At 40.6% G+C, this 26540-nt stretch overlaps 2 protein-coding genes across 9 annotated transcripts in view; one reads left to right on the top strand and one right to left on the bottom strand.

Annotated features, from left to right (window-relative positions):
- elp3 (elongator acetyltransferase complex subunit 3) overlaps positions 1-8747 on the bottom strand; it is a 42969-nt gene extending 34222 nt beyond the window's left edge. For both annotated transcript variants that reach the window (XR_004898388.1, XM_031295485.2), the window contains exons 1-6: positions 8593-8747; positions 6013-6112; positions 4090-4228; positions 2947-3017; positions 2583-2646; positions 1324-1392 (exon numbers count right to left, since the gene is read on the bottom strand). Coding sequence is in view for 1 of the 2 variants with exons in the window: in XM_031295485.2 (XP_031151345.1) it covers positions 1324-1392; positions 2583-2646; positions 2947-3017; positions 4090-4228; positions 6013-6112; positions 8593-8614 (465 nt within the window). In the remaining variant the exon portion in view is untranslated. The remainder of the gene's footprint in view (positions 1-1323; positions 1393-2582; positions 2647-2946; positions 3018-4089; positions 4229-6012; positions 6113-8592) is intronic.
- LOC116046999 (kinesin-like protein KIF13B) overlaps positions 8731-26540 on the top strand; it is a 64437-nt gene continuing 46627 nt past the window's right edge. For 4 of the 7 annotated variants that reach the window (XM_036005510.1, XM_036005509.1, XM_036005508.1 and 1 more), the window contains exons 1-7: positions 8731-9167; positions 9631-9713; positions 12009-12102; positions 20983-20995; positions 21111-21171; positions 22919-23011; positions 25645-25825. In XM_036005510.1, coding sequence (XP_035861403.1) covers positions 9151-9167; positions 9631-9713; positions 12009-12102; positions 20983-20995; positions 21111-21171; positions 22919-23011; positions 25645-25825 — 542 coding nt within the window. In that variant the 5' untranslated portion in view covers positions 8731-9150. Of the gene's footprint in view, positions 9392-9630; positions 9714-12008; positions 12103-20982; positions 20996-21110; positions 21172-22918; positions 23012-25644; positions 25826-26540 lie in introns of all 7 variants that reach the window. The other 3 variants (XM_031295481.2, XM_031295480.2, XM_036005507.1) reach the window with 3 other exon arrangements.

The raw sequence follows: 26540 nt of genomic DNA, 5'->3' as shown, positions 1-26540 counted from the left end.
TAGTTTTGATTGGTTGTATCTTGTACACTCTGAAAATCTTTAATAAAAAGACCTTGATCCAAAAAAATATATATATAAAAAACAGCAACTGCACACAAAACTGACATCCTAAAAGCCAAACCTCAATGAGAAAGATGAGACCAGGCTGTGGCAAATTGAGATTCACACAGCACACATTTTTACATAAACTGTTGCTTTATTTGGATGGATTTGCTCTGCTGCGTTAGACTAATAAGGCCATGAATTTTAACAACAGCATAATTGGGGTCAGGTCTTGGCAGGCGGGTAAAAGCCATGACACTCATTACTGTATACTAGATATACTATCAATGGTTATGATTAATACATGTATGCAAGCAATGACGAGCACTGCACAGAAGCTGTTTGGGGAAATGGGAGTTTTAACACCTTGTGAATATAAAAGAGGCAGTCATGTGTCAAGCAACTTCATTTAATACATGTCTGGAGGTTATACCAAGTGGAGCTGGGCAATATCCATATTATATCGATATCGTGATATGAGACTAGGGACCCTATCTTGAACCCAGCGCAGCACAAAGCCCGACGCAAGAGTCTTTGCTAGTTTAAGACAATTTCCCGTCCAGCGCCCACGTCGTTTAAATAGCAAATACACCTGCGGCCATCGTTGCGCCCATGGGTGTGTTGGTCTTACAGGGAGGTGTGTTCAGGTGCTTTCTTGGCGTATTGCTATCTTGAGGCAGCGGAAAGTGATCGTGCCATTGACCAACAAAAACCTGGTCTAAAGTCAGTAACGCAGCATTTCATTGTTATTTTAGTAAGCATAGCGCGCACACTATGCTTGTTACACACACACACACACACACACACACACACACACACACACACACACTAAACTAATACAAATATTACAATGTGAAATAGTATTATTGTGTGTTACTATATATTCTATATTACATGTTATTATGGTTACTGGCGCTTTCACTTCACGCACGAGCAGATCATTGTAGCCACATTACCGATGAGTATTTATCTAAAATCTCATTATGGGGGCGCCTAGATAGCTCACCTGGTTAAGCGTGCGCCCCATGTACTAAGGCTCAGTCCTTGCTGCAGCGGGCCAGGGTTCGATTCCGACCTGCGGCCCTTTGCTGCATGTCATTCCCCCTTTCTCTCCCCTTTCATGTCTTCAACATTCCTCTCAAAAAAAGGCCTAAAAAATAGTATTTGGTCGAAAATGATTTTCTCTGTATTGCCCAGCTCTAATACCACCGTCATGTCTAAATTGAAGAGCCATTGAAAGGCCTAAAAATATGTGTGTGTGCACGGCAGGGTTCCACTGACCTGCTCCACCCGATGTCTGGTCTGAAGGTAGGGGTCATAACGTGCTCGGATGGCTCTCATGGACGTTGGCTATCAGAAGAAGGGAGAGGGACAAAAATTATTTAAAAAAAAAAAACATGGTTACAATTACAGTTAGTAGACATTGGACTACTAACTGTAAAGACTACAAACAGGATGTGAAGACTCCCCTGACGACACGCTGAAAACACAATTAGAAAAGCTGCTGCGATAACAGTAAGTTATATAAGAAATACTAGTTATAAGTTATGGATAATGTCAAAGTAAGCAGGGTGGATTTACAGAGAAGTAAGTTCATTTTTCCAAAGCCTAAATCAATCTTTTTCCAAAGACAATCTAAAGCAGAATGCATGGCTTTCAGCAGAGTACTGTGTGCCTGTAAACTACCTAGGTAAACTAGGGATAGACTGATTATTGGCAGTTTGCAGATTATCTGTATTGGCGTTGTATTTGCCTGAAGTTCATTCAAATTAGAAGTGCGCTACTTTGGCTCGGCTACAGCTCTGTGTCCGTCCCTCTGCTTCGCTTCGCTACTTTACGGGGTAGTATGTTGAAAGTTTCTAATTTATTAAATAATTGCTTGAAGCATTTAAACAAAGTTTTGTGTTGGAGTTTGTAACATTCCAAAATCTTAATTTTGACTTAAAGATTTCGGAGACATCGGTTCCAAATATCGGTTTCATTAACTACTAAGGGCTCCTGCACGCTGCCTGCGTGACACGCACGTCTCAAGCGTGGCTTGAGCCGTGCCGAAAACGCGTGCATAGGCAATAGGAGCGACGCCTATTTTTCACGTGACACGAAAAAGATGTTTATATGTCATTTTCACACAAATACATTTAATAAATGACATTTTGACATTTGAAAGTATCTAGGTTTTGACATAAATGCAGATATAAATGTAATAATTAAAAAAAAAGAACAATAATCGATTTTCAAATATTGCACCTGTGAATACAGAACGAAATATTCTGTAGCCTATTTTGCCGTCAATACTGCCAACGTTGTCTTGTCTTGTTGTAATCAAATCAGTATATATTTATGCTTAACATGAAGTATACTACTGCTTGAGCAGCAGCGCTGCATCAGACACGTTTCTGTTGTGCAAAGACATAGAAAATGCCACGCAGCTGACATGCAACAGAAACGCCACATTCACGCCACGCAGGCAGTGTGCAGGAGCCCTAATGATCGGTACCGTACCGGCCTTGTTTCCCGAGGCAGCAATGACACTAGCTTACCTCATAGCCAGTGTAAGACTGTGTGGAGTACTCAAAGTCTGAGTCTGGTCCACCAGGACAGTAGCTGCAAAAGTAAAGATTGAGAGATGCTTGAAATATAAAAACAATACATCAAACATGTGATTGTGAAAAACAAATAAGCTTCTAAATAAGCAATAACAACAGGATGGTTTTATCTACATCTCTTGCAGTTTAAGTTATTTGAGCTGCACTTATTCAAATGTAAATTAAATCAATCATGCAAGCAGTGCACAATTTTCAAATAAAAAAATGGAACTCATTTTCTGCAACAACTAAATTAAGTAAACCTAAAAAAAAAAAAAAAAACGGCAACATTTTAGGGAGGAGGACTCATGTTACTTACACACAGATATTGCCTGTGAAGCTGATGTGTGGACATCGATGTGGTTTGCACATCACAGCCACCACTGCGATCTGGACAGAAGACAGGAGTATTGAGCCTAAAAGCTGAGCTCCATCCAGTGTTGCAGTCGCGTCACCAACTGTCGAGTCTAAGTCAAGTCTAGAGTCCGCGGTGTTCGAGTCCAAGTCCAAGTCACCAAAGAAGAGTCCGAGTCGAAGTTTGAGTCGAGTCACTGTGACCTGAGTTCAACTCATGAGTCCAGAGAATAGTGACTCGAGTCAGGCTTGAGTCCGAGTCCAGGACTCGTGTACACCATCGCTGCCTATTACACGTAAAAGTAGTCAGAAACTTTATCCAACTTCCGAGTCCTATTTCATAAATCCTCAGGTCTGAGTCCAAGTCGAGTCACACGTCAAGTGACTCGAATCAAGTACTCCATCACTTGCGCAATCGGCTGAGTTGACTGGGTAAACATTCATAACGTCTCTGTTGGGATATTTATTCATCTAGGATATGGCATGAACTAAAATCAAGTTTAACACCAGATATACAGGTCAATCACAGTAGGGCTGAACGATACGAGGAAAATATGCCATAACGTTGTTGAATATCGCAATAACGATATAACTTGCGATAAATAAACAGATATTATAGTATATATACTCAGTTCTGCATTTCTGCTGCTCTTACTATTCTGCTAAAATATAACAAACTGCTGAATTTAAAACAAATGAAAGGAAATAATTTCAAATATTGTTCTATTGAACAAATTTAACATTGAATTAAATATAAAAGGCACCACTTAAAAAAAGGTTACATTTTTATGTGCAGTTGTCTATTGCGATATGTTGCAGCCTTTTGCAACGTGTAAATTGCGCAAGTGATATCGCATTGATGATAAATAAATAGAAAAAACGATATATTGTGCAGCCCTGAATCACACATTGCAGGGATGTTGCATCATCTACGACAAATTTATGTATTTTTTAGTCTGAAGTTACTTCAAAAACAGTATGGCTAAAAGCACCCAATGCATTTCAACTGTTTGGTTCCAGCCTTACAGAGCTCAGCATTAAACTGCTGACCTCAGGTCAGTGACAGATTATTAAAGACATCTGTCTATGAGCCTTGAGAGCTACATACCCCACTGGCAGTGCGGATGGGTTTGGCCTTTAGCTTGGGCACCAGAGCCCGGCGGTACTGTGGAGGAACGGCAGCGATGATGTCGACCAACCGAGGCTGGGCTTCAAGTCCATATTTAGCCGAAGCCTTAGTCTTCACTCTTTTGAAAACAGAATCATAAAAAACAAATAGTCTAGTGTGCATGGTAGTAGGAGACAGAGCATCTTTTTTTAGTCATTTTCATTCCTCCCATTAATATGAATACGCATACAAGTACAATTCAAAGGAGTCTTGCACAAAGTTCCAATGGGTCACAACATATACAATAACAATTCCTTATATTAAAAGCTTTAAGTCTTAGTATTAATACACATGTAAAACAGGTTCAACGTTGCTGACACTACCAATTGTGTCCGACCCACCGTTCAAAACATTCATTTAGAACGATATCAAACGAGAAACCCTCACAGAAGCTGGAACCAGTTGTGTTTGGCCTTTTTGCTTAATAAATGACTTAAATGATTACTCCAGTGTCTAAATAGTTGCTGATTGACTAAATGTCTGTATGTAGAGTCTCTTTGAGAGTATTTTCCCAGCTCTTTAATAATGTGTGGCCAAGGGTGTGCTCGTGTTTGTTTGTGTTTGTGTGTGTGTGTGTGTGTGTGTGTGTGTGTGTGTGTGTGTGTGTGTGTGTGTGTGTACATGCTAAAGCAGAGATCTTCAACTGGGGTTTCCGGACCCCTAGGGGTTGCTCAGAGTTGCTGCCAAATTATTGTTGCAGTGGTTTTAAAAAAAAAATAATAATAATAATATTATGTCTGAAAATGCATTAACAGGAATCCAACATATTATTATTAAAGATATTGTTTTTAATGTAGGTTACACAACATTGATGATAGGCTTACTGGCCTACAGCTAACCATAAGGTAGCCATCCACAGATACAGTTAAACTTAAGGATTTACTGTGCACATTAAAACAGGATGTATAAATATATGAATTTAAAGGAATTTGAAAGTTTAGTATTGTATGCACCATAAAAAGGTATGTGTAAAGGCTTTAGGCCGCCCTACATTTTATTGTAGGCCCAGTTTAAAATGCAACTCAATTGTATCCAATAAATGTAGTAAAGGGGTCCCTGCTCCGTCTCCTTTTCAGCTAAGAGGTCCTTAGCCTAAAAAACGTTGAAGACCCCTGGGCTAAAGTATGTATCTGCAATGGAGCTGCAAACAGGAATATGATGGGAATTTAAGACCATGACACATGATTCTGTTCGTAATTTAAAAGCTGTATCGCCATTAGAGCTGGACGATATATCGATATTATATCGATATATCGTGATATGTGACTAAATATTGTCTTCGATTTTGGATATCGTAATATCGTGATATGACATAAGTGTTGTCTTTTCCTGGTTTTAAAGGCTGCATTACAGTAAAGTGATGTCATTTTCTGAATTTACCAGATTGTTCTAGCTGTTCCATTATTTGCCTTTACCCACTTAGACATTATCCACATTACTGATAATTATTTATCAAAAATATAATTGTGTAAATATTTTGTGAAAGCACCAAAAGTCAACACTACAATATCGTTGCGGTATCGATATCGAGGTATTTGGTCAAACATATTGTGATATTTGATTTTCTCCATATCGCCCAGCCCTAACTGACATACATCGATTCCACAATCACCAAATGATATGTATCAATAGTCAGACTTAAACTGCATGACTGGCTGTTTATAATTCTTCAGCACTACATTCAAATCACAGGAGGAAGTGAATTGCTTTATAAATATGTAAAAAACACAAAAAAAACAATACTATTTCATATCTAATGTAATCTGTACACAACATGGGGTTTTCATCCATCCAGCTTGCATGTAACTGTAATAAAAGGCTTGTGTGGTGTTGAAAGTGATTGCTTGGGGGGGGAAGACTTACTTGTTCAGGTTGATGTCTTTGCCCTCTTCGTGGGCTTCAACCAGCTGACTGATGACATCGGCAATGGTCATCATCATCAGCTCAGCTCGGCTGAGATCACCTAACAAAGATGATCAATATAGTGAGACTAACAGTGGTGGAAGAAGTATTCAGATCCTTTACTTAAGGAACAAGTACTAATACCACACTGTAAAAATACTCTGTTGCAAGTAAAAGTCCTAGCTTTGAAAATGTTACTCAAGTAAAAGCATGTGAGTATCATTTGGCAAATGCACTTAAAGCATCAAAAGTAAAAGTACTCGATGCAGAAAACTCCTCACATTTTAGAAACTTGCAACAATCCAAACTGTCGGATTAATCGGCTACACACTTCAGCTGGACTTGTAGGCTGTTATATTGTTGGGTAGTTTAATTTATAATAAAACTATCTAAGTCAACATTTTATGAACTACATGTGTTTTGTGTGCAAATATCTTAATATGTAAAGTAACTAGTAGCTAGATTTCAGAAGGAACAAACCCACACATATACCTGTCTATATTAACAAATCTCCAGTTAAAATTGTCAACACCTTTAAAGTTGCCATATTATGCTCATTTTCAGGTTCATAATTGTAGTTTGAGGTTGTACCAGAATAGGTTTACATGGTTTAATTTTCAAAAAACACCATATTTTTGTCATACTGCCCATTGCTGCAGCTCCTCTTTTCACCCTGTGTTCAGGTCTCTGTTTTAGCTACAGAGTGAGACCTCTCACTGCTGTAACATCTTTGTTGGCAGTCGCACATGCTCAGTAGCTAGGTAAGATCACATCATCTAGCTAGCTGTTTGTTTCTACAACTTCAGTAGTACAAGGCAGGATTAGCCGGGAGACTTCTTCTAAACGAGGGCGCACTTCCAACTTTGCGTAGTGTGTGTTGTAGCAGTGTTTTGCCATTCAGAACAAGCTAGCATGCTAGCGCTAGCATGCTACGGTTAGCCACCTTGTCTCGGCTAGTGACGTAGAAAGCCGTGCAGATTTTGAACAGCTCACCCGGAGACTGAAGACAGGACACATTCAGAAACTGTATCTCACTCAAAACAGCAGGGATGTTTTTTTTCAAAGTTTGTATGCGTGTAGAAGCACCAGAGACACAACATAACACCCCAAATCCCAGAAAAAAGTGATTTCTTTCATAATAAGGGCACTTTAAGTTCTTAGGCATCCAAATTTCAGACTCCCTCTCATGGTCATTCCATATCAGCTGTGCCATTAAAAAAGGCACATCAGAGGCTTTATTTCATGAGGTGTCTCAAGAAATATGGTATGTCCCTTTAACATTCTACAGAACTTTTACCGCTGTACAATTGAGAGTATACTGACAGGCAACATTGTAGTGTGGTTTCACATGACCTTAATCTTTTGACAAAGGTGGTCAAAACTAGAGATGGCCCGATACCACATAAATAAACTACTTTAACGTAGATTTTCTTTAGGGCTTTATTACGTGGTATCGGATCGGTGCATAAACTCCAGTAGTTCGCAATACCGATACCATCGTTTTAGGCAGTATCGGAGCCGATATCGGTATTGGCTCATCTCTAGTCAAAACTGCATCTAAAATCGTTGGGGTTCCACTTGAACTGCTCCAAAACATTTACTGGAAACACAGCACTAAGAAGGCACTAGGTGTCATGCAGGATTCTAGTCATCCTGCACACAATCTGAAGAGAATGGAAGGTGGGAGAAGTCCCACCTTCCATTAGGGAGACGTTTGCAGAGCATCCCAACGCGCACATCACGTTTCAGGGATAGTTTTTACCCCCAGCAGGTAATAAGGCTACTTAATGATAGTAGCCTACAACAGGAAGGAGGGCTGAGGTCTGAGCTTAGTTACTATGTTTACTGTGCTTGGATGTTTTTAAATGTTATTTTTAATTGTTACTTATTGACTGGTGCTGAGAGAGTGCCAAGGGCACATTGAATTTCATTGCTGTGGTACTCTGTACTAATATGCATATGACAATAAACTTGAACTGAGCTTACCTAAAGCTGTCAGATGAATGTAGTGGAGTAAAAAGTACAATATTTCTCTCTGAAATGTAGCGGAGTAGAAGTAGAAAGTGACATGAAAAGAAAAGACTCAAGTAAAGGACAAGTACCTCAACATTTGTACTTGAGTACAGTCCTTGAGTAAATGTACTTAGTTACAGTCCACCAATGGAGATTAATATTACCTCAGTTAGCTAGCTAGTACTTCAATGCAGATACATGGAGTTCAAAAAGCGCAATCTACAAGCTCCAGGTAACGTTAACGTTATAGTTCGTGTTAGTTAGCTAACGTTAGATAATATATTGAGCAACGGTACAGTTTATAAAACCCGTTGTCAATAACTGGATGAATTCAGGCTTCAGCACGGAGTATTTTTCGAAAGATGTAACGTTACGAATCGCGTTTAGAATTCAAAGTTATGCGCAGTATGTTATATCGTTGTCGTCGTGTTATGGAGACTTGAAGTTAGCATTAGCAACAAGCTAAAGCCCGTCTGACCGGTTTAGAAAGTCATTTCAGACATTTTAAACGCCTTGTCACACACTCACTCTTTTTCTTTGGCTTCCCCATATCTTCCTTGATGCACACAGTCCAAATTCCAACGGGTGGATGCTGGTTTGCGAAATTGCATCTGTTTTAAACCCGAGAGGGCTGTCAGGAATAGTAAACAACTCCACGTTGCGTCCAAACACGGCTTCTGTCGTACGGCATATGAAACTGTCGTAAAATAGTGTAAACGCTCCTTTTCCCCGTATGAATAAACAGCTGGTTATTGAAGTTTCTAAAAGGTTCCGAGGGTAAAGCCGTCAGCAGTTGTATCAGTTTACTAAGCATTAACTGAGGATATTTGACTTATTTTTGTTCTCATGTTTTGAGCAAATCTCCTTGAAGGAAAAACACAGACTTGTAATGCATGTGGATCCACACCGGGGCGCTGAATTCCCTCTCAAACCAATTGTGCAAGTGTGTGCAGAGCAGAGCGCAACTGGGGAACCTGGACGCTCGCTTAAATCTCACAGCAAATCCCTTTAGCTGTGAGTTGACATGGCTTGACTGATCTCTTGAGGGAAGTTTCAGGAAATGCAACAGGTGGCGGAGCGGAGGGAATGAACTGTGCACTGTCGTAAGTGCTTTTTTAGACTTACAAATAGAAACCAGGGTTTCATAGTACACTGTACTGGGGTCAATTTCATTTACCAGCGGTCATTATGAAAAAATTTGACCCCTCTCTGTATGTTTGCTGTTATCCAGCTCTCGTTAGCGTCCCGGGCTAGCTGCTGGTAACGTTACTTAAAGGTGCCAGTGTGGGAGTCGGACAGGGAAACAAACTGCGCACTCCTTCACACGGTTTGTTCACTTCTCTAAGTTACAATATACTTTACTTTAGCTTGTCGTGTCTTAATGGAAGTGTTTTCACGCTGCTTGGAGTTGAGTTTAAACATGAATAGTGTTATAAGCATGAGTCAGTGGTTTACTGTGTTTATTAACACTTGTATCTCACGCAACAAAGCTGTGTTCAGTTGCAAGATTTTCTTTAAAGTAAGACTAACTGGTCTTACTTGTGTCCATTCATTCATTTGCCACAGGTCAGGTGGCACCATGGATGACAACAGCCTCAATGACTCCAATGTAAAGGTCGCTGTTCGTGTGCGACCATTGAACAGGAGAGGTGAGTAATGGCAGAGACAGACACCTTGTGACACTGCAGTTACACTTACAGCCACTTTTAAGTCTGTTTTTCCCCCCGTCAAACAAAGGCATTTTCAACAACTCTTCCCAGCTCCAAAAAGGGTCTCTTTGGGTTAATTTGTAGTTTTCTACAAACAATAGAGGCTTCTTTCCTGTGTTTTACAGAGTTTGTTTCACAGTCATGCTCTGAAAAGGTCTATTCTGTCCGTCTCTGGTGCTGTGGGAGTAGAAAATGGAAAAAATATGGAAGGGACAGTGACATCACATCCTGACATAAAAGAGACTATAATGCATGTACCGTGTCATGTTTAATGCTGAGATGGACTGACATGCCAGCTGACAACCGCTGTGTTGCAGAACAGTAGCAACATCCTTGAACTTACTTCATGTAATGCAGAGGTGGAAGAAGTATTCAGATCCTTTACTTAAGTAAAAGTACTGATACCACACTGTAAAAACACTGTGTTACAAGTAAAAGTCCTGCATTATAAATGCTACTTAAGTAAAAGAATATAAGTATCATCAGGAAAATGTACTTAAAGTATAAAAAGTAAAAGTACTAAATGCAGAAAAATCCTCACATTTTAGAAACTGGAAACGGTCATCCATTGTTTAATCGTCATATCATTTCAGCTGTACTTGTAGGCCGTTATATTGTTGTAGTTCAATTTATAATAAAACATCATATTTTATACTACATTTGATTCATTATTTATCTCGAACAATCAACAGTGTTGCAAAAAAACAAAAAACAAATTAAAACCACAAAATTAAAACACAAACAATCAGAATTTACCAAAGACCAAAAAAATAAATAAAAAAGGATAAGTTCGAGAAGGAGCAGGCGGAAGCATACAGCTTATTAAGTCCTGCCCCTACTTCACAATATCATATTATTACAAAACAAATAGATATGCAAATACAGCAAACAATCTTTCAGGTCTTACAATAACTTACAACAATATACAACAAAACCTTTACATTACAATTCCATTTCTATGTTTCGGTCTATATTTCTGTATTGGTCAAGTATTGATTTCTTTAATCTATTTTTGAACTGCATGTAACTACGTGTGTTTTGTGTGTTTTGTAAAGTAACTAAAGATGTCTGTTAAATTGGCTCGAAAAGAAAAGATTTAAAGTGCTCATATTATGCTCATTTTCAGGTTCATAATTGTATCTAGAGGTTATATCAGAATAGGTTTACATGGTTTAATATTCAAAAAACACCAGATTTTTGTTGTACTGCACATTGCTGCAGCTCCTCTTTTCACCCTGTGTGTTGAGCTCTCTGTTTTAGCTACAGAGTGAGACATCTCACTTCTGTTCCATCTTTGTTGGGAGTCGCACATGCTCAGTACCCAGGTAAGGACTACTAGCCAGTCAGAAGCAGAGTATGAGGGCGTGCCACGCTAGCAGCTAGGCGAGCATTATAACGTGTGTTACAAAGTGACCACGTTTGTCTCTGAAGTAAAGGCTGGACTACAATAGAGCTGTTTGGAGCAGTTTGTGAACAGTGTTTTCTGTTGGAGATGGTAAGTCCCTTTGGGGTGGACTTTGGGCTTTTCACTTTGTAATCCTATAACATGCACAAAAAAGATATATAACACAATAAAGGAAAGGGAAAAACCCCAAAAAGCATAATATGAGCACTTTAAGTAAAGTACAAGTACCTCAAATGTGTACTTAACAATACTTAAGTAAATGTCTGCACATATGTCTAATTAAGGGTAACAGTGGAAAGTCTCATAACACACGTGCCCTAATTCCTGCTCTGACAGCAAGTTCCAACGCTGTCTCCGCCTTGAAAACCTTGTACAGTAGGTAGGAATGAGGAAGAGTGCCTGTGAACCTGCTTTTCCGTACTGTGTTCGGGGATTAGTGAAGTGGTTGGAATGTTTGCACAGGCAAGTCCTGGATGAATCACCATCAATAAAACGATTTCCTGCCTCTCTATGTTGTGCCGTTTGTGTTACGATCCGGAAGAACAGGCACACGCATAATATATGCCACCTGTTATTCTGTGATAACAGTTGTGTCAGTGACTACTTAGGAAATTAAGATGACCCATGCATACAGTACGTGCTCTTTCAACTGTTCAAACAGTACATTTTAAAGACTGGAGAGCCCTTTTGCAAAAGCATTTCTGTTCACTGTACCCATAAATTACTACATTAGGCCCATTCACCCGTCAACAGTCTGGTACTGATAGTACTGCAGGGAAAAGCATGTTTAAAATACATCCCTTCTCTCGCTGACTTCTGTTTCAATCCAGAAAAAGACCTAAAGACAAGATGTGCGGTGGAGATGGAGGGGAACCAGACAGTTCTGCATCCGGCCATCACCAACATGAACAAAGGAGACCCCCGGTAAGCTGCAGAGTTTCACACACTGGTTTATCAAGTTACCATCAGGTAAATGCAAAACCATTTAACCTTTGAAAGCTGGGTCATTTTGCAGTTTACTTTTAATTTAATTACCTTTTTTCTGCTTCCGCTGTAGTAGGTGCTACTCTTCCTTTGGTCCTGGAGCTTGATGGTCTTGACTTAGGACTTGGGACTTGTTGGTCTTAAATTAGGACTTGGGACTGGTTGGTCTTGACTTGGGACTTGTTGGTCTTGACGTGGGACTTGTTGATCTTAGCTTGGGACTTGACTCTGGACTTGTTCTTTAATAGGGATTTTACTTGGGACTTGGTCTTGACTGCCGACTTGAGACTTGACTCAGGACCTGTTGGTCTTAACTCAGGACTTGTTGGTTTTTACTCAGGACTTGTTGGTCTTTACTCAGGACTTGACTCAGGGTTTGTTAGTCTTGACTTGAGACTAAAACAGTATTGGAGGTTTCTACTGGTTGTTGTCTTGTCTACCACTACCTGGAATTGAACCCAGTCCTATGCAGTAGCAAGTGAATGTGTTTGCTCTATTCCAGTGTGTATACATACAGTAATTAGAGTATTTGAGTTCCACTTACTTAATTCCATCAGGATTGCTGGCAGAATAATCTATACAGACTCTAACCAGCCCGTCAAGTTAGCACCGAGTTGCTTGGAAGAAGCTCAGATCTAACCCTCCTCCCTCTATTTCTCCTTTCCAGTCTTCCTCCTCCCTCTGTGTCCTTTCTGCATCATTCCTTTCTTAACAAAGGGCGTGTCTGTTACAGCTCAGTCCTGCTCAGGTAGACAAGCCATGATTTAAAGCAAAAACAACAAAGGAGGACAAGATTTAAGACTCATAATTGAAGTTACAATGTATGCCTCCAGTCAGTATGGATTTCGGTTTAATATTATGATAGTGTAAAGGATCAAAATAGTAACAAGATGGCAGATGTCATGGGTGGTAATGTTTTGTCTCCAGTGTTTGCTGTTGACAAAGCAGTCCAGTCCTCTTCTCTCCTCCGTACAGTCAGCCAGACCGTGAGTCAGGGCAGTGCAGGTGGATGCTCCCTGAAGGGTTCGGCCCCTTCTCAGGTTACCTTATTCAGTAAATATGCCTTCGGGCAATCCCCTCGAGTAAGACGGAGTATGAATATCTGTCTTTGTAGAAAGAGAGAGTCTCATATTTCATAGTTGTCATATGCATTTTTGTGTGTGTACTGTGTCTGTCTCTTCTGCCCCGACATGCTTTAGCTGCCCTTTGGGGCTCAATGTGTAACAGGTTTTACGGGCTCAGTGCAACACAGACTAGCACTCCCATAATCTCTGAAAAGCACAAATGGGCGAAGTAAACCGTTTTTGAGCAGCCAGTCAGCAATTATTTTATTTTACTGGGAAGCATCAGTAACTGCATCAAGGCACTCTTGATTAGTTTCCCAATAGAGTGTATTCTATTACGGGCATAATCTGTGTTAAAGAAAAGCTTTGTTTTTTGGGGGGAGTCGCTCACCAGCCAATTCCACAAGGTTTGTGCTTAGTCAGCTCGCTGCCTGACAGGTTTAACTGAACTGCAGCATGAGCCTCAGGGGGTGTTAATAAGAACCGGCACCCTTGGTAGCTGCAACCAGGAATACAGCAGGAGCTGTCAGACCCTCAAGTTGGTTAATAAAGCCTTGGGTCTGCTTTCATAATTTTGGAGCCCACCAATAGTCCACCGGCCTGTAAAACTATAGTTTCATGGATCCCATTTTTACTGCACATGCTGTAAACAGACCTTGTATTGTTGCTGGAATATTTATCAGCCCCTGCAGAATAATGTTTAGAAAATGACTCAGGAGTTGTGAGCCTTTCTTATCAGAACTTAGCTTTGATAAGAGCCCCACTTTGAAGAGTTGTTTTTATCTGTCTATGGCATCACAAATGTTTGCTTGTTTTATATCCTTGAGAACGTCTGTGAACAGAAATTGTAATTTGTACAGAATCCACCCAGAAGGGCTGTGTATTATCAAACTGCTTGGATCAGGAGCAGTCTAGTTGTGTAGGCCTGTATGTTGTTGGTCATAGACTTGCTGACCCTCTTTAGTGACTCCTTGGAGCTGCGAGGCTCTGCCAGTTATCTCAGGAATGTCCTTGCCAGCCCAGGAGAGGACAGGACTTAATGTTGCTCTTTCATGGACCAGCCAAGCCTCACATAGGGAGGCCTTGTTTCATTACAGCCCCCCCCCCCCCCCCAGTGTGTGTGGCCATGACTAAATTTGCAGCCTTTTTTATAAACCCCAAATTGATATTTCTGCCTGAGTGAAGAAGAAGTGTGTGTTTTGAGTTATGTATGGTACCACACTTTCCCTGGAGATTGGGTGCCTATATTTAGGTATGATAGATCTTACCATAACAAATATAACAATCTGTGTTTATCACATTTTCACAGTATGGGTGGCCAACTCAAATGGATTTGTTAGTATTTCATCATGTTAAATGGCTGTGTGGAAATAAGTTTGGAAATGCAGATTGCTTGAAAACAAAGTTTGCCGCCCCAACCCCTTTAGTGGGCAACCACCACAAATACATTTTCAACGTTTGGAAGCGCAGATGAAGGAAATTTGTGATCATTAGTCTTTATTCTAGATGGTTCCCAGCTCATCTCTATAGGGCAGCATTCTAATACCATATATTGGTGCGTTGTTTTTGCTTAACGGCCAATGTGAGGATTGCATAGCCTGAACTAGCATCACCCTGAATGCTGGGTAGCCTCTGCAAGCAACTTGCTAAAGTAATAATACATTCCTGTAATGAGCAGAAAGTAAGTGAAGTAAGTGAACAGATAAATGCAGACTTAAAGCTGCTATAACTGATTGTTTGGCCACTTAGATGCAGCAGAAACAAGCTGTAAACGCAACACTGGCATTGTTATCACCTTTAAGTTGATATGGCAAACTTGTTAGCAAATAGTTGCCTATTTACTAGGGGTGTCACTATTTTAAATTAAAGTCAAAAATCAATCGAAATGAGCTTTCAATTTTGAATATCAAAATCAAAAGCAGGATCAGCAATTCTCCCAGTATTTTCTTTTTTCTCTCCACCCCCGCCTACTTGCACACATCCAAAGAAAAGAACGACAACAGACACAGCGTGACTTACCAGCTGGTAGCATGGGGCTATAGAAGCAAGGTAACGTTAGCTTACCTGTAGCCTGTAGCTTGACTATTCCAGACACTATGGCCACTGCCCGAGTCGGAGGTTACAGGGAAACAACAGAACTGGAAAATCCTCCTGCTTCCCGGAAGTCACCCGTGTGGCAACATTTTCTCTTCCTTGTGAGTGAGTTATGTAAACAAACAACGAAGGTAAAGCAGGGCTCCGACGGGACTCCATGGTGCACCTTGTTAAACTAACAGTGCATTCAATTGCACTTTGTTCATTTTAGAGAAACAAAGTAGTTGTTGCAAGTTGTTGCAAAGTACCCTTCTGCCATCTAGTGGCTCTTATTGGGGCGTTGTCGTCCCTGTTGAAATAAAAAAAAGATTGAATCGCAGTGACCTTAAAGGGGCTCTAAGCGATGTTGGGTGACGGCACTTCTTGTTGACGTTTGAAGTATTGTTAAATAAAACGGAGGCTAGCTTGCCCCCTCCCTTCCGTGCTTCCGCGCACTAACCCCCCAACCCCCACCCCCAAATCATTCTTGTCTGTTATTGGCTGGGACACTGTTTGTTATGTTTCGTGGTGCAGGTTGGCGCAGTTTGTTTTTGTTGCCGTTTGTGGAGCCTGGACTGTATACAGAGACCACATTTTTTTACAGTGTGTTCAGGGGACAGGCAGCTAGCGGATAGTGAGGAGATGTTTGCTGTACGTGACAAAAAAATGTTGCAGCCTAAAAAATGTGTGACATCGCTTAGAGCACCTTTAATATCGAAAGTCAAACTGGGGATTTGCAGAATGGTGACATTCCTACTACGTATGTGCACAGGCCAAATTAGCTAGTTGCTTTTTTTGCCTGTCTGCTGTAGTGCCGTATTGTGCTGGACAGGTTTTTTCTTTTTTATTGTTGCTAAAAACAGCTGCCTGCTTCAGCCAAAAACAACCCTAATAAGAGCAGTGTGAATGAAACAAAACAGCTGAGGGGAACTGCAGGGCTACATGATGATTCTCAATGGGTTCATCATCACCAAAAGGGACCCTGACCTACAGGTTAGTCTCACATTGCCAGACCTTCCTCCACAGCGCTTCGGAGGAGGGTCTGGCTAGTCCACGCAGCATTGCGGGATGGGAGGAAAACATGCTCTGGCTTATTGGCATTTCTTTCAACCAATCGCAATTGTCTCGGGCGGCGCTAGCCCCGGGGAGGCGCTCGTTTTGGTGGAACATGTGCGCATAGGGAGGCAAGCTCTGGAATTAAAATGGCTGTCGAGTGTGTGGTGAGATTTTTTATTTGATTGTCAGTTCTAGCTCGGAGGATGTTTCCCGAATCGACTGGAGTTTAAAATGCCGTCGCATAGAAAGCAGAAGGTGAGGGACATCTAGCGGAAACCTCCGGAACAATCCCGTAAATTAAACGTCGATATATAGACTACATACAGCTAGTTGGGGTCATCCCTATGTTCCCCGGGTCCTATGTTCCCCGGGTTAGGGTTAGGGTTAGGACAGCCCGTAGGCCTACATAGGCCTATTTGCCATGGAATTTGGCAGTAATGGTGGAAAAAGTAACAGACCTGGGAACATAGGACCCTTTTTTTGAAAAAAAAACATAGACACGCTCCCAGGTAGTCACACGGTGTGACTAGTGCTGGTTTCATGAATGCTACATTGCTGATGGACAAAACCATGAAGCTGCACTGCAGCATAGAACATGTCTGATAATTAAATTTGACGTTTGCTCGCAGGAATGTGGTAATGTGTCGACTGACTGACTGACGCATGGGATACTATTGTTGGCTGCTCCAGGATGAACCTAAAACGCAGTGACTGTGTTCTAAAGTGCTCTGGTGTGAATGCAGAGATTGAGGCTTGGCCTGTGTCACAGGGACCACTCTTTTCACTCTGAGCGCCTTCGTGCTGTGTCACATTCTCCGCTTGATTCGCAACGAGCCAAAGAGGATTAGTACGACAGATTTTTATGCTTCACTACAATTAAAACACCTTTGACTTTGTACCGTTGAAACTCTCCCTGCTTACTCCACTGACTTTGACCTGGCGTTGTGTCAGATTTTCAGTATTTGCTAGCCCTGCTGTTCCTGCACCGCATTGTCGTTTGCTGTACTTTTCTGAACTGCCACAGAACAGTTAGTGAACGTCAAGCATCTGTTAAGACCCAACAGGTGACAGCATTGACATATTATTCACTTTAATAAGTTAATACTCGTCCAGGAAGACATACTGTAGTTAATATTTAAGGGAAAAAACATGATCATGATATCCCTACTTTTGACTGAGCTCTTTGCCTTTTCCAATAAGAAATGTCACATCTGGCTTAGGGGCCCCCTGACCCCTTCGGGCCTCTGTGCCGTGCCCGATTGGCCCATTTGGTAATGCATCCATGCAGCTAAGGGCTGATTTTGCTATGCATTTGTAAGCCTGGTGTCAACTTTGCAAAGTGATACCTATTCACATCTTCCTCTCGTGACATGCTGCCTATGCAGAGAGAGTATTTCACAAGAAAAAGAAGCACAAAATAGACATGAAATCTGAAAATAATAACTTTATAGCACCTTTTAAAAACAGTAGTTTGCAAAATGCTTTGACAGTGGAAAGGACATACAAATCAATGCACATATATACACATCAGATCATAACACATACCCATAAATACACAACATTGTAATAGTGTAAAGGTAAGATGAGCAAGCTCTAAAGGACAGGATGACAATAAGAAAGATGATAAGAAAGATGGCATTACATAAAAGCAACTCTATAAAAGTGTGTTTTTAAGAAGTGATCTAAAAGAAGTCGAAGTTTTAAAGCAGAGATCTTCAACAGGGGGTCCGTGACCCTTAGGGGGTCCTTAGAGTTACTGCAGGGGGGCTGCCAAAATATCTTTAAAAAAAATATATATATATATATGTTTCTTTTTTTTTTAAATGAAATGTCTGAAAATATATATCAATATGAATCTAACATATTATGTAATAGCAAAGATAAATTGGCCTGTTTGTGAGAAAAATGTTTACATATTGGATTTAAGCTTACTATAGGTAAGGTAGCCACTATGGTAGCCATACAGTTAGGCTCAAAGATTCACTGTGCCTTCCACATGTATGTTAACGTTAAAACATGATGTATAAATAATATCTATTTATTTTTATCCATTCGGCCCAGTTTAATATGCAACTCAATTGTTTACAATATATGCAGTAGGGAGTCCCTACTCAGTCTCTCTTTGGGTCCCTGGCCTAAAAAAACGTTGAAGGCCCCTGTTTTAAAGTGCTCATATTACGCTCTTTGGCTTTTCCCTTTCCTTTATTGTGTTATATATCTTTTTTGTCGAAAACATTGAAGCATTGACATCACTGCTGCTGCCAGTTCTGCCGTTGTTTACCTTTTTCTTCTTCTTCTAGTCCGTAGAAATACTAGCTAAGTCGGTAGCCTTTCCTCATTAGCGCCACCTCTGTTCAGGAGAAGACTGCAACTAGTGTCGCGACCACCACGCGCAAGTATAAACAGTTACGTCGCTCCCATGACGTCACACTGTCATGTGACAGGTCGGGAACGGCGGGTATACCGCTCGCTTAAAGCTACATTGTGTAAGAATTTCTCCCATCTAGTGGTGAAATTGTAAATGACAACCAACTGAATATAGCTTTCTAGCCCCTCCCATTCCGAGCGCGTTGTAACTCCATTATTCCAAGAAGTACGACTTCGTCTGTGAGAGTTCCTTCCAGTGTAATAATAGTTTGACGTTATTTTGGTACCATTTCATTCAACATCAGCTATCAGGTTCCCAAACATATGCAAGCTAATGTTAGTAAAGTATCAGTGCTATCGTTATTCTGTATATTGTACGAGATTAATAGTGTAAGGCAATGTTTACAGCGTAAGAGAGAAGCAACGGAGGTTTGTGTGTTTAATATATTTCTCTGAGCAGTATGAACAATGTCAATGAAACCGAAATTAGCTCTTAGTATCTCCAGCTAGTCTGTGTTACAACTGCACATGACGTGAGTGGTCTGCCAGGGAAATCACGACACATTTACGTTTATGTTACAAGGTAGGCAATCCCTTTTCATCATTGACGCGAGGAAAAGTATCCTAGACGTCGTTCTAGGGTTATGCACAACCATGCAACCAAGCAACTATAAAACTTCGAATTTACACAAATAGGCAGAATTACCTTTCGAGAAGAAAGCAGGCAACTTCGACGTCCCTTTTAAAATCCTTGCTCCTCATGAGCTCTTTCCATCTTGGAAAAGCCACTCCAATATTAACTTTGGTCTTGTTGCTTTGTGAAAGAACAAAGGGGTTTTTGCTAAGAATCAACTCAAAAAATGACACAATGGAGCTTTAAAAAGGGAGAGTTTTGCTGACTCAGGGCTCAGCTGACTTTAATTTAATATGATTAAATTAATAAAAGGCCTCAGGGCTCTTGCATTGTTTTCCCTGCAAATGTATTTTTGGTTTTGCTTTGAAAAGTGCTTCTCATCAGGACCAAAATATCAGATGAACGAATGTTGCCGGTGTTGATAGTGTTGCCATGTGATAAATATTTCCGTGTGCTCTTGCCTTGGCAAGACATCTTGCTGTGTTTCCTCTGGCATGTGAGTCCACAGGCCTGTGATCGACCGACAGTACGATCTGAAATAGTTTTTAGTAGTTTTTTGTGCACGTTATAGGTTTACAAAGTGAAAAAGCCCAAAGTCCACCCCAAAGGGACTTACCATCTCCAACAGAAAACTCTGTTCACAAACTGCTCCAAACAGCTCTATTGTAGTCCAGCCTTTACTTCAGAGACAAACGTGGTCACTTTGGAACACACGTTATAATGCTCGCCTAGCTGCTAGCGTGGCACGCCCTCATACTCTGCTTCTGACTGGCTAGTAGTCCTTACCTAGCTACTGCGCATGTGCGACTCCCAACAAAGATGGAACAGAAGTGAGATGTCTCACTCTGTAGCTAAAACAGAGAGCTCAACACACAGGGTGAAAAGAGGAGCTGCAGCAATGTGCAGTACAACAAAAATATGATGTTTTTTGAAAATTAAACCATGTAAACCTATTCTGGTACAACCTCTAAATACAATTATGAACATGAAAATGAGCATAATATGAGCACTTTAATACATTTGTATTATATAAATGTTTTCCCTGCTTATCCCAGAGCCTTCTAACATCCAACTAAATACTTAGCTCGTGACCCCAGGGTTGGGAACCACCGGCCTACAGGTTAGAGAAGCAGGCTTGTGATAGTCCAAGACTCCCCAGGCTGGCTGAGAAAATGTTGGTATATCCTACCTTAACAACCACTATCTGGGCAGTGTGCAGGTGTGAATGTGTGCGACTGTGTAAAAAGGGAGAGTTTTGCTGAGTCAGGGCTCAGCTGACTTTAATTTAATATGATTAAATGAATAAAAGGCCTCAGGGCTCTTGCTTTGCTTTCCCTGCAAATGTACTTTTGCTTTGCTTTGAATCTTGAAAAGCGCTTCTCACCAGGACCAAAATATCAGATGAACGAATGTTGCCGGTGTTGATAGTGTTGCCATGTGATAAATATTTCCGCGTGCTCTTCCCTTGGGCGAGACCTCTTGGTGTGTTTCCTCTGGCGTGTGAATCCACAGGCCTGTGATAGACCGACTGAAATAGCTTTTAGGTTGGTTGACATCTTCATGTTTATTTTAACACCAATTGTTGACTGATAGTTTCTTTATTTCTTCTTCTCTGTTGCCCCTCAGAAATCAGCCAAAGGTGAGTATTAAATGACATGCACAAAATCATTCTGTGACTGTAATCTTTTCCTTGTAAACATGGATAGCAATCCATCCACGCATCAGTTGTAAATTGACATGTGTGTTCTCTTCAGGTTTTTGCCTACGACCACTGCTTCTGGTCAATAGATGAATCTCAAAAAGACAAGTTTGCAGGTTGGTTTCCACAGCGTCTCTACCCGATTTGGTTATGTTTTTAGCTTGTGTGTAGCTTTCCACACTGCTCGGTGACTCGTGTCTAAAACTGATTTCCTGACCAAATGTTTCCTGATATTCTGAGCTATTTATGGAGTTGAAAGAAAGGGACCTTCCGGGTGAAGAGTTAACATCGAGAGTAGTTCTGCGGTCCTGCATATTGTAAATGGGCACATTGTAATTTTTTTTTTTGTATTTTATTGGTTTACACTTACAAATAATACAGATTAATATACACATAATCGATACAAGATGTGATGGAGGGATGCAAAAAACCCTTAGAGGGGCTTAATTTGGTCTGCATAAAAAAGAAAGCCAAAAACGTAAAATCACACACAATATCAGATCAACAGAGTACAAATGCAAAAAGTAAAATAACAATGTGAGGAGTATTAATATTTCACCAGCTTGTGTAACATGTATTTAATCTGAACAAAATGACCACCGGGTCTATTTGGGCTGTGTGTAGGCCTGTAACAATTATTACATAATTGTCTTATTGCAATATTTTTTTCGCCGTTTCTTTGTTTACCGCAGTTAATTCTGAGACAATTAATTGCACAGCAAAATCTGGAATTGTTATAGCTCCAGCTGTGGGTCGTGTCTTGTGTAGAAAAAGTGGGAACAGTAGGTCATGTCTGTATATGAAGAAAGTTTTCTTTGTTCTTTTTTCTGTTTCCCTTAAAGCGTAACTCTCACCAAAATGCAACCTAGGGTCTTTTGTGAATGTACCCGAGTTAAACTTTTGTTTAAAAGCATAATTAGGACGGAAGCGTCACTTTTAAGATTTACTGTTTTTTCGTTTTTCGGTCAAATGACCTTTTGAATGGGAGTGCTAGGGGCACTTTTATGCTAGCCTCAAAATAGCTATTTTTAAAACACTAAGGCTCGACACAACATGAAACTTTGCTCCAAGTATCACCAGGGTCTCTACACCTTAACGAAAGCATTGAGAACATTGTTTGTGTACACAGAGTTTACTAAAAAGAAAGGTTTTGAGCAACTCATTGTAGCTGTTGTTCTTCCAGTCGCCGTCTATTCAGCCATTCAAAAATAGTTGAGGGAGGAGAGTAAAGATGGAAAGCTCCTAAAGCTTAGTTCCATATAAATGCACGGATAATTCGTTGTTTTGTCGTTAGTGAAACACAATATTGACCTGTTACTTGAAAAAGGAGCCTCATATAAGAATGACATTTCCTCCTATGGAGTCCGTTCATTCGCATTCGGAGATCAACTATTTTGGACTGGGAAAATGGTGGATAGCTTAAACAACAACTGCTAACGTGAGTTGCCTTCTTCTTAGTAAACTCTGTGTACACAAAACAATGTTCTCAATGCTTTTGTTAAGGTGTAGAGCCCCTGGTGATACTTGGAGCAAAGTTTCATGTTGTGTCGAGCCTTCTTAGTGTTTTAAAAATAGCTATTTTGAGGCTAGCATAAAAGTGCCCCTAGCTCTCCCATTCAAAAGGCCATTTGACCGAAAAACGAGAATACGATAAATCTTAAGGAAACTTAATGAAAGTTTGACTCGGGTACATTCACAAAAGGACCCTAGGTTGCATTTTGGTGAGAGTTACGCTTTAAATCTTTTTTCCCTTTAGCAATCTCCTCCACTCTGCCTGTTTACTAAAGTTGTCGTGAAAGTATAGTTGGTGTTGCGGTCTGTGTGCGTCGAGATGTTGAAGTGTGTTTTGGGATGTTTGTGCAGGTCAGGATGTAGTGTTCCAGTGCCTCGGGGAGAGTCTGCTGGACAGCGCCTTCATGGGCTACAACGCATGCATCTTTGCTTACGGACAGACAGGTAACATTTAAACCTGCAAACATCCGCATGATGGGCCCTTGCAGGGTTTCCGTGGTCTGTAAAAGTTAAACATTTCAAAATCAAAATTTTAGGCCTTAAAAAGTCTGAAATTATGCTGAAGTATTGTGTTTTCTAGCTCTTAAATACATTTCAACAGGTCTTCATTTTCCTACGTTCATGTAACGCTACCTCTAACCCGCAATTTCCACCAACTGCGGAACGGCTGCGTGTCGGCTCCGTGCTCCGCCGTCCTTCAATACCCACCAGGTCCAGATTTGTTGCGGAACGGCTGCGGCCATGACTGACAGCTGAAGTCACGAGGACCCACGAGATCTCGCAAATTCACGTATGATCGCGCGATATAGCAGGTTGTAGTTTCTATAAACAGAACCACAAAACCAACAACAGTTTGTTTCCATCCAGAGGAGTAGAGGGGAAACAACTCTGTGCTGACCTGCTGAAATATGATCCGCCGTCAGCACGGTGTATTTTATTTTGAAAATTATTTTTTTCTGTGGTGTTGTAGTTCTTTCTGTCGCTAGTCCAAATATAATTCGCTGTATTAAGACTACAAATGAGACCAACACGCAACTTATATTGCAGCCAGTCTAGACACCAGTCCTATAATACCAATGAGGAAATGCGCCAGGTTGAAAAAAAACAGTAGTTACCCTTTAAGAACACATGCACTCCAGACTGGTGTTGTTAGACTGGGCTCTCTATCTATCTCTATCCATAGATCCATGAACTTCATGGGAACTTCTGTGTTCATGGGATCATTTTCTGACTTTGGATCACCTTTGCTCTCTAACAAACCAAAACATGAATGTCATCACATTTTCAGACTGTCTCAACAAGCCCTTTAATTAGCTTTTTATTTGAGTGTGTCTCATTTTGCGATGCTACCTCATCAGAAACTCTGATGCTCTGCCTCTCAGACGAAGTCATTTTCAGTCGCACCCTGGAGTGTTAATTCATCCTTATTGAATTTGCATGAAAGCTTCATTTGTTATTTATAGTTCTGGGTACAGTTTTTTTCTTCTTCTCCAGAATCATTAGCAGTACTCTCCACAACTTTTTATACTTTAATATACAGTATGATTACGCCTTTTTTAATCTTTCAATTCTTCCACAGCTCCAACATCACCGAAACCTATTATGTCTCTACAGAGAAGCATATACATTCAATTAAGACCATTTTCTTCTAAATTGACTTTCTTCTCTTTAATTATATGTTATACTTGTTGCTGTTTTTCATGTTAAATGGGGCCCATGTGAGCAGCTAATGTAGCTCTATTCATTGTACTTTACAGACTTTCTTAGCCCATAAAACGTTTCTCTTTCCCCCTTCCGTCCTATTTCCTCTTTAACATTTCTTGTAAAAATCGATTGTATCGTGATTTTTAGAATTGATTATTTTGCCCAGAATCTATATTTTTAAGTTATTTATTTTTACCGATGATTCACCTAAATAATTTCTGTTTACACGGTATAGCCGACGGCAACTACATCATATCCGTTTCCAGCAAAACAGACTGAAAGCAGAAAATGCAGAATATCCATGTTATGTTCTTCTTTACAAATGAAATAAATGTCAGACTGACTGACTGACATGTGATGTGCATTCTTCTTAGAAAACAATTAGTTTTTTAGAAATGTCTCATGATATATTGCCTCTAGCAGTGTACTATTCAACTTTTGTTTTGCCAAAGAAGGAAAAGAAAATTGCAATACTCCATACTATCGCAATACGTCTAGAATTGCAATAAATGAAAATCGCAATGCAAATCGAATCGGCACCCGTGTCAATGTTATTTGTATAGCACCTTTCATTACACGTAAAACCCAAAGTGCTTTACAATAAAAACAGCATACACATTAAAACAAAGCATGGATGGGCACCTGGGTAGCTCACCTGGTAGGGCGGGCGCCCATATGTGGAGGTTTGCTCCTCGACGCAGCGGCCGTCGGTTCGGCTCCGACCTGCGGCCCTTTGCTGCATGTCATTCCCCCCTCTCTCTCCCCTTTCATGTCTTCAGCTGTCCTATAAAAATAAATGAAGGCTTAAAAATACCCAAAAAAACAAAGCATGGATAGAAATAGGAATACACAACAAGACAATCAACCAAAACAAACAAGACATACCAAGTGTGACCATACAAATTCATACACGCACGCACCGTAGGCGTAATTTTTTACCCAAAAAAACCCCAAACAAATCTAATAATAATTTCCTTTACATAAATAAAGACATTTGCACCATAACTTGTTGCAGAAAAGCCACAAATTGCCGCAGAAAAATTCACCAGAATGCAGAAAATGAAGTGATATGCTCAAAATTTCAGTTTTTCTCCAAAGGCGCGATCTTAACCCCCCCAATGTTGAACCCAAAGTTACGCCCTTTGCACACACACACACACACACACACACACACACACACACACACACACACACACACACACCGTAATGAATAAATGTCTGAGAAAATAAAATGGTTTTGAGTTACCTTGTATATGTACACGAATCGTGAAAGAATCGAAACGAGACAAAAGCATATCGTCCCAGCCCTGATTTCTTGGTTCTTTTTCTGGTTGCTCTTTGGATGTTTGTGAACTCTGGCTGTGTATCTGCAGGCTCCGGGAAGTCGTACACCATGATGGGCTCAGCGGAGCGGCCCGGTCTGATCCCGCGGCTCTGCAGCTCCCTGTTCGGCCGGACTGTGCAGGAGGCTCGGGAGGGAGAGAGCTTCACTGTGGAGGTCTCCTACATGGAGATCTACAACGAGAAGGTCCGAGACCTGCTCGACCCCAAAGGGTGAGGAAGGTTTGGTCTTGTTGGGGTGGGGGGGCGACTATGCACAACAGTAAGCATCATCAGTCCGCGTACAGTAAAGGCAATGAGTCTGTGTAACCTTATATGACAGAAATCTCTGCATTTTCCTGTTATTTCTGACAGTTTGATAAAGAAAAATGAATATTATGCGTGAGTAAATAAAACCCAAATTAACAAAACTAAATATTAATATTTAAATAAATCCCCAGAAGAGTCTGACACAGCCCAACTCTGGAGATAAAACTTAAGATAAGCGCTCCTATTCAAGTTCATGTTCTGCTTGTTCAATAGGTTGTTTTGGTAAATTGCTCTTAAACACATTTAGAGAGGATTGGAATTGCTATTTTTATTCTCAATTCTTGTCATTTTGGTGCTGGTGATTTTCTGGTGATTTTCCTTTGGGGCTGGCTAAAACCTCTTTTGGGGGAGGGGGCAAAACTTCCTCTATGCAGGAAAAACCCTGGCCCTGCGTTCTTTAAGACAATCCCAGTATATTTGGGATCCTATGCTGTACTTTTGCAGTCATATTTCAGTAGGGCTGGTTACCGAATTCAATACTTTTTAGGCACCGACCGAATTGCCTCTAATGCATTGAGTATGGAAAAATGCCTCATCATTGAATTCCCAATTTAGGGCTGCACAATATGAGGAAAATATCTAGTTGCGATTATTTTTAATTGAGATTGCGATGTGATTC

The sequence above is a fragment of the Sander lucioperca genome, chromosome 9 (assembly GCF_008315115.2).
Source record: "Sander lucioperca isolate FBNREF2018 chromosome 9, SLUC_FBN_1.2, whole genome shotgun sequence".
NCBI lineage: Eukaryota > Metazoa > Chordata > Actinopteri > Perciformes > Percidae > Sander > Sander lucioperca.
The sequence above is the reverse complement of the archived record's forward strand: the minus strand, read 5'-3'. Positions and strand labels throughout refer to the sequence as shown.